Genomic DNA, 17,021 nt, shown 5'->3' on the forward strand with positions numbered 1-17,021 from the left:
ATATGGCATCATTTTAATGGAGGAAGTGAAGAAAATTTGATTCCGGTCTAGCGTAATCTTGACAAAAAAGTATTGTATTTATAAATATATGGATTGTGCAAAATAAATATTGGGTTTATTTTGCACAGAGATCGTAACGGTAAGTAAGTTATTTGTTTGCTAAGTTTTTATGTCTGCCACATCCAATTTTTCTGATGAATACACTTTTTCGCCGAGTTCGTTTATTTGGTTGATGTTATTTATTTGAGTTATGTTTACATTAATAACTAAAAAGGATTTTATGACAAGACTAAATTAAGTCATATTTAGTACATTTTTATTTCCAAATTAATTTAACTAAGTGTTACGTAAAGATATAATTTTAAAATTCATATTCTAAGGATTATTCTGGGAGTGTAGTATTCATTCGATAGAAATAATTAACGAGCATCAATTCTTCAATTTTTGTGAAAGAAATGGTTGTCAACATTTTCTTAGTTGAGGTTCTATTGTGAAAAATTGATATTTTCGTGATATTGCAAAATATGTTAAGTGTATATTTGTAATTCAAATTTTAATAATTCTTTAAAATGCAGTTTTATATCTGTTTTTTTGAAATTTAACTTTTTCTTTCGTTTTTATAGTGTTGTCAGTCTTTTATTTTGAGGACTTTGAATTTAATCACTATTAATTTATTCAATTAATTAGTGTATGAATATTAATGCAAACATAATACTTATTCTCTCTCTTTCTCATGATTCAAAATACTTTTAAAATTATATGTGTAAAATCTATGTTCTTTATGTATAGTGAGCATTTAAATTACTATGTGATAAGAATAAATTGTGATTAGCAAAAGATTTATTTAAATCAACATATAATCAGGCAAAAAGAATGGAACTGCTTTCTATTTCAAAAAGAAATATGCTTTTTTTAAATAAATGTTGATGCTATTTAATAACCAAATGCCAAACCAAAGTTTACAATTTCATAAATAGTTTATGTCTCATAAATTCTGTTTACATATACTTAACTTGAAGCCTAAACTAGATCATTGTAATTTGTCTGTAATTTATTGCTGGAAATCTTCTAAATTTTCAATAAAATGTAATATTATTATTTATTTTTTCTTTTGTAGGCTATCAGATTTTGTTTTTATGCGCTATGAATAGGAAGTCTACTGTTTGGATAGGAGATGTAAGTAAAAATTCTATATTTTTTTTATGTAGTTTAGGGTGGTAGATTATACTAATAATTTCCAGTATTTCAAAAAAAATTTGTTAATTTCAATAAATTATAAAATTACGTTTTTTTTTAAAGATTATCTAATTAGATGTACCAAAGTAGGCACAAATATGCTGTAATTAATAATCTTGTGTACTACAGAATTTTTTTTTTTTTTTTTTTTTTTACAATTTTAATTAATTTTTTGTTGAATTTTTGATATTTTAGGTTCTATATATATTTTAATCTGTGACATAAATTTTTAAAAAATAGGAAATATTATTTGAAAATAAGCTTTCATATTAACTTCAAATGCAAAATATTATTTCTAATTTATTAGCTTTAATTCATCAAATTTTATCTTTTATTGTAATAATTTTTAAATGTATCCTGGATGTATTTGTTATCCTGCAAAAGAAAACACTAGCATTTCGCATAACTGCATTATGTTGACAGTGAAAAAAAATCAAAACTATATTAAGACTTTTATTGTTTCATGGAACTTTGAGTTTAACTTGAGTGCAGATTTGAATTCTAATTGTTAAACATGCACATATTCTAATTTAATAAAATTTTTATTCTTTTTTATAATTACATATTGATTTATAATTACCTATTGAATCTGTCTTTCAAAGTATTTTTGAAATAATTAATCTAGCATAATTCATAAATATAGTACATTTTGTGATATTCATTATTTAAGATACTAATTAATAAAAAGTATGTAAAACTAGAGGGTTATAGCCCCTGCATGCTCCACTCATCAACCCCTAAAAATCATGTTGTGATTTTTTTTTAATTTTATTTATTTATTTTTTTGGATCATTACATGATTCCAGCTTGCTTCACTCACTTGTTTTGTAGTTATGCATTTTTGTTTGTACATTCATTATTAAAAATAGAGTTTAATTGTTTAGATTGCAAAAACTACTAACACTAATTTTTCATATATTATTAAAAATTAAATTACCACTTTTTTAAATTAAATTTTTCTGGTAGTAGAAAAAGGTGTATAGAAATATTAGAAAGCAAAAATATATAATACGAGGAGGTTTAAAAATCAAAATTGAGCTTGCTTTTCTTCTCCTGTTTTATTATACATTTCATCAGAATTGATAGACACAATATTGAAATGATTTCTGAAAGTAACTAGTATTAATATTTAATCATGGACGATTAATTTTATCATATCATTCAACTTTGATAAACAACATATCACAAAAAGTTACTGTATTATTTTAAATTATATTGGAGTAATAATGATAAGGCATTCTGAGTAATTATTTATACTACACAATAAAAATACTAATTGGCGATAAAAATTGTTGATGTTCCTAGAGTTCAGAAACTTTACTCTGTACATAAAATTACTTTGCACTTCTATTTTGTTTATTCTCATTAGATCTTATAAATTATTCTGTAACATTTTCATTTCTTTCTCTTTTTTTATGATTTTTAATTACTTAAACTCATTTTTTTTTTCATACTATCCAACTATTAAAAAAAAGTTGTCTCAAGGCTAGTATGTAAACATTGCCGACTGTTGCCGGGAATTTGCCGACTGTTGCCAAATGATGATAAATAAATTTGCCCTGATTTTGAATCCACATAAGCATTTAATGTTTATAGATAAGTAAAAATTGAGGCTTATTGAAAGTGAATATCAAATTGTATGTTGTAGTGCTTTTTGTAAAAATAACTTTTTTATTCCAGCTAGATTCACATACTGACGAAGACTCTTTAATTGATGCCTTTAGAATATTAGGAGAGCCTCTCTGTAGTGTGAAAATTATCAGAAAGAATACAGAGTAAGTCATCTCTTTTCTAATTTAAAATGAGCAAAGGAAACAAACACCCTTTCCTTTAAAGAATAAAATTTTGTTCAAAAATGTTTAAATAGTTTTTATCTACATAATATAATTTTTTGAGGGAAAGGTCACAAAAGGTGATGAAGATTCCTTGGATTAAAACAATTCTTAACTTACAGTAAGAAGTCATAAATAGAAATGTGTGAACAAGTATGCTTATATAATTCAAAACCTCAGTTACAATTCTTTGAATTATATCTCTATAGAAGCATAGTTTGCTAAGATCTACAATATTCAATTGCTGAACTGACTGTGAAACTCAAATTCTTGAACACCCGTCTGTATTTTATGCTTGCAAGATGAGGATCAAACATGCTGGAGATTTCCTTGTTTCTTGGGAACCAGATTTTGAGATTTTGCACCAAATTTAATTGCCAAGTCAAAATCATTACAACAATATTTATATAATAAATTCATCCTATGTTTAAAAAGATTTTCTAATCCCTTGAATTTAACACTAGGTTTACCATGAATTGGAATTTCTACCAAAAGGGTCAAAATGACCCCTTTCAGTATTAGAAAAAATATAAATTGACCCATCTATTATGAAGTTAAAGTAGGGGGGGGGACTTATGTTTCCAATATATTTGTCGAAGTGTGGTGTGATGAAAAGGCAGTTCTGTGTTTATTTATTGAAAAAAGGAGTTCATTTTCTATCTATTCTTCTACCAAAACATTGACACAAACGCCTCCTTACTAACAACCTATAATTGCTTCTATCTGACTGACTTTCAGCTTTGTCTTCTTGCTTCTTATATACACACATTTTACTAACACATACTTATTTCTATATTTATACCCATATCTATGTGCATCCCTATCAAGCTGTTACATATTTAAATATAAATGTATATATGTATTCTCAATAATATTTATTTGAATTGTCAAAATGACCCATTCGTTAAAAGTAGGTATACTATATATATTCCTCCAAAACTAAAAAAAGAAAAGGATAAGATTTACAATTATATATCTTATAAATGTATGTAAAAATTAAAATATTCTTATAAAGTACAGCACTAATTTTCTTGAAGAAAACTAATGAAAAGTTTTCTCAGAGGGGTCAGTACCTTGGTAAACCTGTAAACTTCCCATTAATTTCAGAGCTGCTTAGAGTTCTGGCTTTCTCACACTTCTCAGGATTGAGTTTCATCCTTAGAGTCTCTTCTTTAGATGAGTTCAGGTATTTCAATCCTGAGGTACCCAGGATTCTTCCTGTCTGTAAATTTCTCCTCTTCTAGGCCTTCAGCTTTCTATTTCCTTCCCTTGATGGTAGGTGAGGCAGCTCTCCATTAGAAGCTGTAACCACTTTGTGTGTATCATGCTCCTCTCGGACAGCTAAAAAATCGCATGTTAGTCATACTGATGACTCATTAGATGCATGGTGTGCTATTGGTCTCCAGTGTGGCTGGTAGCTAGATCACTTAAATAGCCAAGTTAAGTTGATAAAGATCAAGCAAAATTGATTGACATCTGAGATTTGTCATTAAGGTTGATAAATGCACCTGGAAATAATCAGTATATAGGTTTATGCTCATGTCAGGGCATACATTTGAAAATAAATTTTGCAATTTAAAATTATGATAACGCCATGTATTTCTTCTCTAAACCACAGATATGTCTTCTTGACCTGATTAAAGATTGGTTCATCAAGGCTTATCTACAAATATTTACTCTTCTCGGAACCTCCACCAACTTAAAGTCATTGCAGCAACATTTTAACAATATGATGTGTATAATTGATTGTATTGGCCTGATTTTGTCGATTTAAATTAGTTCAAATAGTTTGATTTACCCTATTTTAATTGGACAAAATACACATATTGACATCTTTGCATTTTTAAAAGAAGTAGCTTCACTTATATATATATATAATATATTTAACTTCTACTATTTATAATTTTATTTCTTGTATATGTTTTATTTTCTTTCTGAACAAAATTCCAGTCATGTTCTAAATCTTAAGAACTTTTATTTGATAAAAGATCTTGCACCAAAATAATACTCAAATCATCATCATCATTGAATTTCTATAACTTTAATTGCATAATATTGAGCTGCAGTATCACATGAAATTCTTGTAACTGAAATAAGTACTTGCCCAACTAGATTTCAGTAAAATGTCCTTTTGAATGTTGTAAGCTCACAATATGTTTCTACAATATTTTTTGTATTTTGCATCACTATGGTGAGCATGACATTCAAGTTTCTGACTGTGGTTTAATCGAAGAGCATTTAAGAGTTGAAATTTTTCTTAGGAATGAAAACAATAAATAAAACTGTAATTTTAAAAAATTATCTTTCTGCTTAATTCCTGAAAATACAATTTATATAAATATTTAAGCTATCACAGTGTTTGAAATATTTAATCATTCATAAAGTGCTATCTGTATGGTTTTCTGTCAAAAGATAATTAATTCGGTATTTCAAATATTTCTCTTCTTAATTTTGAATCTTGTAAACCATCACTTTGGCATCAAACTGCTATGGGAATTCACTGTTTCATGTTTCCTGTAGTTAATGAAAGAAGATAGGCCCTTTGTAATATTTAACTTTTTGTTAAAAATTTATGTAATATTTATTTTATTTTTTTTAATGATAAAAACACAAGGCTTTTTCTTAAGAGAAGTTATTTTGTGCATATTTAATATGAATGCAATTAAATTTTTAAAGAAAATGCTTATGTTACACTTAAATTTTTATTTTAATTAACAATTAATATTACTTTAAAAAACAGTCACAGTTGTGAAATACTATTAATTTGTCTACTTTATAAAAAAAAATCATAATATTATCTATGTATATCATACATTTGAGAATGTTTTTCTGTTTTTTCAGATCTATGTGTTATGGATTTCTAGAATTTCCTGACGAAGAGAGTGCACAAAGGGTCTTGCATAGATACAACGGAAAACTTATTCCAAATACTAGTGTAAGTATATAAGTTGCATTATTATTACAACGTATGACCTAATGCTGGTTTCGAATCAATATAATAAATTAATTTTTAACGAAAATGACATAAAATATTGTATTGAAAATGGCCATTATTTATTGATAATTTTACTGATGAAGATCAAAAAGATCTTCAAATTTTACTGCTAACAACATTTGCTAATTATTGACTCATTTTCTTTTTCTTTTAGTCCAAACGATTTAAATTGAACCACGCCAACTATTCTAAAGACGGGAATTCGCAGTGAGTTTATTTTTTTATTATTATTTTTTTTTTTAGTATACATTGCATGTGAAACTTGATTCATGTTAATACAGCATAAGGATATTTAAGGAATTCTTTTAACAATAATTGCTTGAATCAATTAGTGTCCAGATGACTTTTTTGCCCATTGATTTCTTTTTTTCTCCTTTTTGTATCCATGTCTGTAAAAAAAAATCTAACAATAACATGTTTACAGAATAGATATGTTTAAAAAAGTATTTAATAGAACTTTTTTAAAGCTTTTGATGCATATCTTAGCACCTGATGTAGAATATGGATTTTGTTAAATTTTTGTGATTTGATTTCTTGATAAATTCATTTTTTCATTTAAGAAAAAAAAAAGAGGGGGTGGAAATGTCTCTCTTTCTATCACACTGTTCAAATCAATATCTTTAAAATGAAACAAAATCTCTGAATTAGAAGTTTTACTTGACATTTTACTTCAGATTACATAAGTTTTCTTTAGTGCAGATTAGGAATTGTACTAATCTGTTTTAATGAATTTAAATTGACTTTCTTTGAAAAAAAAATTTAATAAATTGAAGCAAATTATTTACTGATCTCAACTTTAAATATTGGTTTTAATAGAAAAAATTTGTTGCTATGAAAATGTTTCATGTTATTTTCAGATTTATCAATTCTTAATCAGATAATCATTTTCATTTAAAACATTGATTTGATATTTATAAAACATTTATTGTAGATTGGAATTATATGTATTTATTATTATTAAACACTTCCTATTTTAACCTTGATTATAAATATGAATAGAAGTAAAGCAGAAATCCATGGAAAAAAATAAGGATATAATAATGATTTGAATTTTTAAAAAAACTCATAAAAAATGCCACTTTAGATCGCATTATCTTATAAGTCAGAAAATCTGTGGTAAATGAAATTATCATCTGTAAAATATTATTAAAATTATCATTTATAGAATATTATTAAAGTCCTTACATTTGAATCTGCTTTTCAAATCTTCTTTCTGATTTCAGTGGCATTAAAGTAATTGGAAAATTCATTTCATTTAAATCTCTAATTTACTCATTACTTAAGGTATTTGTACCAATATTATATTTTTATCTATTTTTGGTTATTTTGCTTTCTGATCCTTAAATTGTTTCCAAGTAATATGAGGATATCAGTCAAAGGTAAAGTAAAGTACTTTTAATTCACAACATATTATGGTACTGGTGCTTTTTTTTTTTTTTCAAACATGGTCAAATTGCAATAATTTATTCTTTGAAATATTTTAAATGATAAAATAAAAATCTGAAAATGTACTTAATATCTATAAATACTTTATTGTATTTGTGTTCTAAATTTTTTGCTACTGTAATAAATGGAAATGTTGATGTCCTGAATTTCAATGATATTAGATTGTAAAACATCTTGGAGATTTACTCATGTACTATAGAAGTAAAAAATTGCTGTAATTATAACTTAATCTTTAAGTACCTTAAAAATGTAAAAGGGAAGGTAAAAATGTAATTGTGAATGTTTTAGGGGAGGGGAATCCCTCCTCTTTTAAAAGTTTTTTTTTTTCCCCCATATAAAAAGTTTAAAGAAATGACTCAATTTTATTACATTTGTGTTTAAAAGTAGCACTTATTTTGAACATTAGTTTTCCTTTATAAAGATTTGATACCACTATCTGTTTGGTTTATTAGATTTTGCATTATATAATCTGTGCATTTGAAAATGTATACTGAAATTTTCACATACATTTTTGTATATATGCATGTTTCTGTAAATCCACTCAAAGTAAAGTAATTTTTGAACTGCATTATTTTAGTGCCAATTTTTAATTTTTTCACTCAGAATGTTTCGAATTATTTGCTAGAACATTACAAGAACAGAAAGGAGAATAGCGTAATTTCACCATATTCTGTTGATGTCTTTTCAATTTTTATTCATTCTTTAACAATTGTAGCTAATTTTGAAGTCAAGATTTCAAAGTATTTTATGGTCTAATGTTTATGTCAAATGCATATGAAATATTAAATTTTTCCCTCAATGAAAAGCATTTTTGCTTCTAATAATCTGTTATTCTTCACAATGTTACAAAAATAAATGTTTTGTAAAAGTGAGCTTTCAATCCTCTTTATTTCTCTGTATTGTTAGGATATAAGAAATTTCCTGTCCTACCCACTTGACAGATTACATAACTCATTTGCAAGGACTTATTCATTGCTTATTTGTTCTAGACAAAATGGATATTGTAATAACTTAAAAAGCAATCCAATATTTTCCTTATTCAAATTTTTTTCAGCTATTGAAATAATGCATTAATTCAGGGTTTATTATTTGTGAAATAGAAGCTTGATTGTGTGTGCGCACATGTATACATCCATTTAATGTAAATTTATTTGAAAAGGATGTGATATTCTGTAACCTTTAATGAAATCTTTCTAATTTATAATTTTTTTCCCTACTTAGTATATAAATACATATAATATGGAATTTTCATATTTCAGACTTTTATAAAATATTTTCACAATCATGCAACAGGGAAAATGTGTGCAAAAATGTTGTGTTTTACTAAAAAATTAATGCTGTATTTTATTTATTGATTTTTAATAATTCTTTAATGTTATTACAAAGAATTTAATATTGATTATTTGCAGATATTCTGTTAACTTATTATGTTTAATTACAACTTATAAATTATTCATGTGAAAAAATGTTTTTCTGTTGTGTGCAGCTCCATGTTTTATTTTATATAAATTATATTTCTTTGTTAGCTTTGTCTTGTTTAATTTTTGCTTTTTTTAATGATTATTTTCGGAAATTTTCTGTTGGGAATACATTCTTTTTCTCTTTTTTTTTAATGATTCAGTACTTACAAAAATCATTTTTTGTATTGTATATTTAGCATGTTATTGTAGACATTATGGTAAATTTGCTTGCCTTGATTACTATAATGAATTTGTCTTTTGAAATCAGAATTTGCATTCAGTTGTTTTGGAATTTCACTAAGAAGTGCGGGAATTTTCTGTTTTATTAGAATTGCTGTGACTTTGTATGTAATTGGTTCAGTCATGTTTGTAACAAGGCTTAAATAATTCGGCCCTTATTGTTACTAAGATTTTATTCAGTAATTTTGGACTTTTTTAACTGTACTAAAATATTAGGATTGTTTCATTTTGAGCTGGAGATGTCTTGAAAATGGTTAAATGAACATTTTCTTAGGTGTCTTGGTCTCTTGTATTTTCTTTTGAAGTGTAGATAAAGAAAAGATATTCTATTGCAAATATTTAAACATCATTGTATACTCCAAATTCTTTTGTTTTGTTAATAATAATATTACATAATCTTCACTTAATGCATATTAAACTTTTAATTCCCTCTTCTAGAATTTATGAATTTGTGTTATAATCAATATTGTATTTATTTCATTTGAAGATTTCGTCAGTATCCCATGCAGAATTGGACTAATTAGACCAGATGCATTTAAAACATTCTTTTACTGAAAATCTGCAAAGAAAATTATCAATGTTTGCTGTTCTTATCTTGATGAGCAGCGTTTTATATTTCCCTTGATGTTAAAGCTCCTCAAATTTAAAATGTGTGTTTTTACAATATTGTTAAATAATTTATGCTGACATTTTCCCTGTAGCCAGCTAGTTTCTGTGGCTGATCTGTGAATCATTAGCCATTCTATATCCTACTGAATCAGTGGAAAATTTGCTGAATGACCTTCATTTTAACAGGTAGCAGCCCTCTCAATTTTGAGAAAATTTTGTAACTACCAAGCTTACATTTGGGAAGGTAATATTTAAGAAAATTACCGATTTCTGAACATGCTGAAATTTTTCAATTCACTTTCAGAAAGTTTGTCATTAACATTTTGCTTAAGTTATTTTTGGGTTTTCCACAGGAAAGATTATTCCTTGTTTGTGGGCGATCTCAGTCCTGAAGTTGACGATTTAGCTCTGTTTGATGCGTTTTTGGCTAGATACAAGACTGTTAAATTAGCAAAAGGTAAAGAAATCATATATATATATATGTATACATTTTCAGAGATAAGTTATATTAAAATTATTTTATTTTGTGTACAATTTTTTAAAAATTGATTTAACTTTAAAGTGCTATGAATTCAGACATTTAACAGAATGTATGTTTGTATTTGAAAAAAATCTATCCCCTTCCCTTCTCCTTTGGGGAGGGAGGATAATTTTTTTTTTATAAAATGCATTATAGTAATTATATTTTGTCCTTTGTATTCTTTAGACGGTAATCAGTGATAAAAAATAGTTTTTATTTGTCTTTTTTTATATTTAGAATGAAGAATATTTTATTATAATGCAGTAAAAATTCTTTTGTTTTTATTTTATCATTTCCATATATATATATATATATATATATATATGTATACTTTTATTGTATTCTATATATATTTCTATCGTAAATAAATTAATAGCATATTCAAGTATAAATCTGATAATTTTTTAACAATAAAGCAATAATTGCAAATTATTACAGATAAAAATAATTTATATTTATAAAATTGATATTGCTCTGTCACAACAAATAAATAACTATTTTCAGTTTATTTTTTGCAATTTTGTATAATGTGAATAACTTTTGTCGTAAATTCAAATTCAGAAAATGCAATTATGAAGTTAAACTTAATAACTATTAATGGTTGCAATCTTTGAAATATTCTCTTTAATAGTCAGTATACTATTTCTTAAAAACATACATTTGCTAATTACATCTTTAGAATTGATTTTGGATTCTGCCTCATAATCTTAAGAATAGAGAGAGATTAAATCAATGTCAGGATAATATAAAGAGGTGAAAGTTTTGTAGTTTGGAATTTTTTATTTACACTTCAGGCAGGCATTATTTTGCAAACATGAGCATCTAAAATCCAAAATATGAAGAATATTATGTAGTTGTAGTGGTCTGCACAAAAATCTGTTTTAAAATTTGTGCTATTTCATTAAATCCTTGGGGTCGTTAGATAGAATTGTGTTCGATTAATGCATTTGGCATTAAAAATGCCATTGTCATTAATTATGTTTTTAATGGTTATCTGAACTTGAAGATTGCAATAATTCATCCATATTTTTTTTTTTTTTTTTTTTTTTTTTTTTCCATAGAAATTATGCTATTCTCAGAATAAAACACTTCAGTGCAAATAAAAATGTTTTACTGCATTTTTTTTTTTCTATGTGAGAACATGAGCCTATTACTTTTCTGTTTTTTTTTTTTAACCCTTTCAATACCAAAATTACTTTCAGCCCTAAATTAAGAAATTTAGGGCTCTAATGGGTCAAATTAAATATAAATAGCTATATTCTGCTAAAATAAAAATTAACTATAGATGCAATTTTCGAAGTGGATCATATGTGTCACAGTGGTCTTTTTAAATGGGACACCTGTTTCCATATAAAATATAGTGACAAGTTGAGTCTCCTGTTTTTATAATATTTTAAAACAATTTTATTCCAAGAAAATTCTTACCAATTACATATCCAACATTATTAGTCTGTTTCATTCATTTCAAAGCAGTTTTTACAGAGGTAACTTTACTTATGGTACATACAGTTTTCATTTGGGTTTCTTTATTTCTAAGATGTAGTTAAAAATTACACTAACATATGAATTTAGTCATAGAAAATCATTGGGGCATGCACTTCAATAAATTCCCCACTTACTTTTCCCTTTGGATGATTTAAAAAGATAGAACATATATGTCCCAAAGGGTTAAAATTTCCAAAATACCTTTATGGATTTTGAGAGCATTCTGTCTGGATCAAATTATGCATCACTTTTTTGTAAAGACTGAATGTATGTAATCCTATGTTATTCTTCACTGACTTCTACAACATGAACTATTGATTTTTAAACTTTAACAAGATATTTTCTTTCCAAGTGTCTTGTAAGAAGGCTTTTTGAAATAGTCCTTTCTGTTTAGAATTCATTGTGGTAAAATATTTTTCTTACAACAACCTATTTCATTGTGATGATATATTCTTCAGTTTGTATTACAAATACCTAAGTGTTGAGTTGTATAATACTTATCCTTTAATCATGCCTGGATATTGAATTGGTTTTGAAATTTGTGGAACACATGCAATGCAGAAATTTACAGAAAGATAATTTTTTTTAATTTCAAACCAACCACATTGCTTCTATTGAGTTTCAAATTCAATAATTTTGTATTGATCTTTGACTAAGTCATCTGTTTTGACCCATGAAAGCTCAATTTTTAGAAAATTCAATCACATATAAATCAAACACAAACTCTTGAATTGTATCACCATTGCTTTATTTTTCACCACTCAGTGGTGCTACAAAATTAGTAGGCGGAACATTCTGCTGACTTATTGGCGCCAACATTCTGCCCCCCTCCCTTGAAATATCATTTCAAAATCTCAACATTACAGAAATAAAAATTTAACACTTTACTTAATTAGACAATGCAAAAATTCAACAATTATCTTGCACAAAATACAAAAAGTATTACGCATTTAAGATAAATTTGAATATTGTACACAAAACATTTCTGAAAAGAAAAGATATGAGATATTTCAATATGTATGATGAACAACTTGAATATGCATTATATATCATTTTAAATATTAAATACAATAATTAATTACACCAGATATGCATTGATTTTATTGACATGGTAATAAGCAAATCTTTGAAATTGCTCTTTTTTGACTCCTTGTGGAGTTTTTACAGGTACTACTCTGATTTTGCTGTCTGATCTATAAATTAAATTTTATATTCTTCCCATTGTCCACTGGCAAGGGGGAAGATTATCATCTTTTAAAAGAACCCTAAGATCTTTTGAAACATTTTGTTTCTCAATCTGCCATTTGTGTCTTGTTTGCAAATTATTTAAGTAATCTAATTTCCATTTTTTCTAATTTCCATTTATAATAATCTAATTTCCATTTATTTGGACCATTTTGCACAATCTTTGCCATTGCGATAAAAGGTTATCCTTTCTCTCTGAATAATCTGGATCAGGAATACTATTTATGGGACGGCTGATTAGTAAATGGCCTGAGGTCAAAATTTAAAAATTGTTTGGATCAGATGACTAAGGTATTAATGGGCTTTGTGGTATTCACACTCACTCAAGGGTTATATCATTTCATCACTTGGTGGTGCTACAAAATTTGTAGGTGGAACATTTTGCTGACTTATTGATGCCAACATCATCTAAAAAAATTGGATGCCTCTAAACTTTTTGATAAACTTTATCATTCATTTAAAAATAAAAGAAACTTTTGTATACAGATTTCTTTCCTAAAAAAATATATATTAAATTTATTTTGCATTTTTAGTTATATACGACAGCTTTGGAGTAAGTAAAGGTTACGGCTTTGTTCATTTTTCAAGCAAGTCGGAATACGAAGCAGCTCTAATTGAAATGCAGAACGCACACATTGGTTCAAAGAGTGTTCGAGTAAGCACTGCTCAACAAAAAAGGTAAATAATTTTTTTAATAATTTCTATCCTCTGAAATTAAAAATAATACAATTTTTTTTATATGAATTTGCATTTTTAAGCCTAAAATTTAATAGGGTAATTAACTTAAAAATTCAGCTGATTTTAAAATAATTCACTCTATATAGAGTTCAAAAAATTATTGGATTTAGTTTCTAATATAATTTTATAAAGTATTAATGTTTTTTTTTACTAGTTCAGAATTTTATTTAATGGCTGAATTTAAATTTGGTTTGAATTAATAATTATGGCTTTTAATTATATTGAGTTATTTTCTTTAACTCTAATAAATAATTTTTTTCCCATTTCAGTTTCCTTCAGTGTAAAAACTGTTAAGCTTATGTATAAAATTTCTAATCTTTACTTATAATTGTTTTAGGAAAAGAGGAATTATATATTATCTCTCTCTGCACTTGCTAGTGAAAAATTAAAATATCTAGTTATCTGTTACTTTCGAATAGATTTTAATTTATAAATTTGATAAATAGATTTTGTTTTCAGCTGTTGATGATTTTTTTTTGTTTTAATAAACTTAATATTTTATATAGTATTAATATTTAATAATATTTTTTCTTCATTCTTAAGTGTATGAATTAAAATTAATACATATATTGTATTTGTGTATTAATAGCATGTCAGGGGTTAATCGCTAACATTGTTATGCTAGTTTATCGAGCTTTTATGCTAGTTTTAACATTGTTATGCTACTTATTTTAGCCATAACTTTATAAATGATATGCAAATCTTTGTCAATTGCTTGCATTTGCCACCTAAAAAATGTTTTACCAATTATCTTACATATTTATAGATCTTCTACACCGAATGTGCCTGGTCAAGAGGAACAGCAATGGCAGCAACAGTATCCAGGTTATGATTACTCTAGTTATTATGCAGCATGGCAAAATTACCAATCACAGAATCCATACTATGGATATGATCAGCGGTATGCTGCTGCTTATGGTACTGCTTATCAATATCCTGCACAGTACTCATATGCTGATCCATCCCAAACTACAGCTACTGCAGCAACCACACAAGCTGCTGCTCAAGTAAGCTTTTGACATTTGGTAAATTGGTAGCTAAACTTAGAATTCAAGGGGGAGGGGAAATTAATATCTAATATAATTTTTAAATAGTAACTTTAAAAATTTATTTTATGCAGCAACGATAGAAGTAGACATTTCTGGGTATTTATAGTACTATCTTCGAACATCAATCACATAATTGCAATAGTACACAAAAAAAAGTATATCATATAAAATTTTAGAGAAAATTAGATATTTGAACATATCTATTATTTGTATTTTGAACTTGTATATGTTTTGTAAAGTTTTACATTGAAAGTTATTTTCGAATTTTTAGAAACTTTTTCCAGTCTTATAAAATAACTATCATTCACCTGTAGCTTTCTACGTAATTTCAATTTGAACTCACTGATTATAATTAATGTTAATCTGTTCATAAATATTGATCAAATCTGTATGAAATTATGTAGCTAGAAGATCAACTACCGTTTTATGGATTTTGGATTCACTATTGTAAACTGAAGATTGTCTTGGGAATTTCCTGCATGAAATTTATCTTATTAAATCAAAACAGTTGTATATACAATTACTTATAAAAATTAATGTTTTAGAAGAATGCAACATTTGTTTTTCTCAGTAATGTTTTTCAGTTATATCTTATTATTTACATTTGATTCAATATTGCTAAACTATGTCCTATTATCCTATGTAAACATATTAATAAAATTCTGTGCAATAACAATATATCTCTGTTCACTTTTCAGTACACCCAAGCAGCTTATGAAGCAGCTGAGAATATTGTTGAAGGTAATACTATTTATTTTTCATGATTAAAAAGTTAAAGAATTTTTAAATTTTGTTTGTGAACTGAATAGTTTAATATTCTTTCACATTCATAATCTAAATACCTTGCTTAATATTCATTGAATAATTGATCTTTCCAGGAAATAAATTTGGTTACTGCATAATTTTTATACATTGGTTTGAAAACAAGCATATTTCATGAAGCTGTTTTCTTATTAATTAAACTTCGCTTTTTTCCCCCCTACTATTATTAATAAAATAAGCTTTATTAATTAAAAAAAAATTGTAACATTGTGCCTGTACAGAATAAAGTTTATGGTATGAAATATTATGTATTATTTTGACATTGAACATTGAAAAATATAGTCTGTCTAAAACCTTTTTTATTTATTTAGAACATGATATACCTCTTGATGTCGATCAGTTAAATTTAGAGCTCATGCAAAGAAATGAGGTAAGTTCTGATATTTTTGTGTTTCTGAAGGAATATTTGACATTGAACTGAAGTCTTAAATTGACATTTCATCCTGTATTGCATCCAAAAGATAAATGTTATTCCTATAAATGTTCAGATTTGTTAAAATGTTAACTGAAGTCAGATGTTATGTTTTGAAACTTCATTAGCTAAGCAAATTTAGAAGTACATTAAGAATCAATTATGTACTTACTCATCTAATGGCAGATTTTATTCCCTATTAATACCACTTTAAAAAAAATAATTCTGGATTCTAATCTCAAATAAAAAATCATGGTAAAAAGAGTTTGTTAAAATTTCTTATGTAAAAATTTGAAGCATTTCATTTTCTTATTTACTTTTTTAGACTCAAAAAGAAATCTCTCATAAAAAGTAGTTAGTAGTATGTACAAATTATAGAAATTATTTTAGACCAATTCAGTTCATTGTAAGTCTACTGATGGCTTAATGTTTTAGCTATGCTTATAATAGCAAAAATATATTAAAGTAAATAAGTGGATTTTTAAAACATGTATTTCTACTCTTATCTATAAATCACTGATTTATATCTTAGCATTTAAATACAATAAAATATATCTGTTCACAAGAAATGAGGATTAAAACCTAATTCAATGTGCCTCTGAGTTTATTGCCAATTAGATAATCCAAACAAGCAAACAGAATAAATTTACTTGCAACCCTAATGTTGATTTGTTTACTGCTCAACAAGTGATATTTGCAATTATATGTAATTTTTATTTAAAACTTATTTTTAAAATGAACTTACAAAAGGTAATATGAATTCTTATGGAATTAATTTAATTAAAAGTGTCTGTTCAAGCTTTTTGAAATTCATTTAAGTATTATCTTGTTCTAATTAATCCTTATTTCAATAAAGATGTTTGATAATTGCAATTATCAGAAATATTATACTGGAAAATTCAATGACCATATGGTGCAGTATTTATTGTGAG

At 26.0% G+C, this 17,021-nt stretch overlaps 1 protein-coding gene across 1 annotated transcript in view; it reads left to right on the forward strand.

Annotated features, from left to right (window-relative positions):
- LOC129971158 (tRNA selenocysteine 1-associated protein 1-like) overlaps positions 1–17,021 on the forward strand; it is an 18,882-nt gene continuing 1,861 nt past the window's right edge. The window contains exons 1-10 of the mRNA XM_056084673.1: positions 1–139; positions 1,118–1,176; positions 2,917–3,011; positions 5,910–6,003; positions 6,218–6,270; positions 10,172–10,275; positions 13,602–13,746; positions 14,573–14,813; positions 15,554–15,596; positions 15,989–16,047. Coding sequence (XP_055940648.1) covers positions 1,144–1,176; positions 2,917–3,011; positions 5,910–6,003; positions 6,218–6,270; positions 10,172–10,275; positions 13,602–13,746; positions 14,573–14,813; positions 15,554–15,596; positions 15,989–16,047 — 867 coding nt within the window. The 5' untranslated portion in view covers positions 1–139; positions 1,118–1,143. The remainder of the gene's footprint in view (positions 140–1,117; positions 1,177–2,916; positions 3,012–5,909; positions 6,004–6,217; positions 6,271–10,171; positions 10,276–13,601; positions 13,747–14,572; positions 14,814–15,553; positions 15,597–15,988; positions 16,048–17,021) is intronic.

Source organism: Argiope bruennichi, chromosome 6 (genome assembly GCF_947563725.1).
Source record: "Argiope bruennichi chromosome 6, qqArgBrue1.1, whole genome shotgun sequence".
In the NCBI taxonomy this organism is placed as follows: Eukaryota; Metazoa; Arthropoda; class Arachnida; order Araneae; family Araneidae; genus Argiope; species Argiope bruennichi.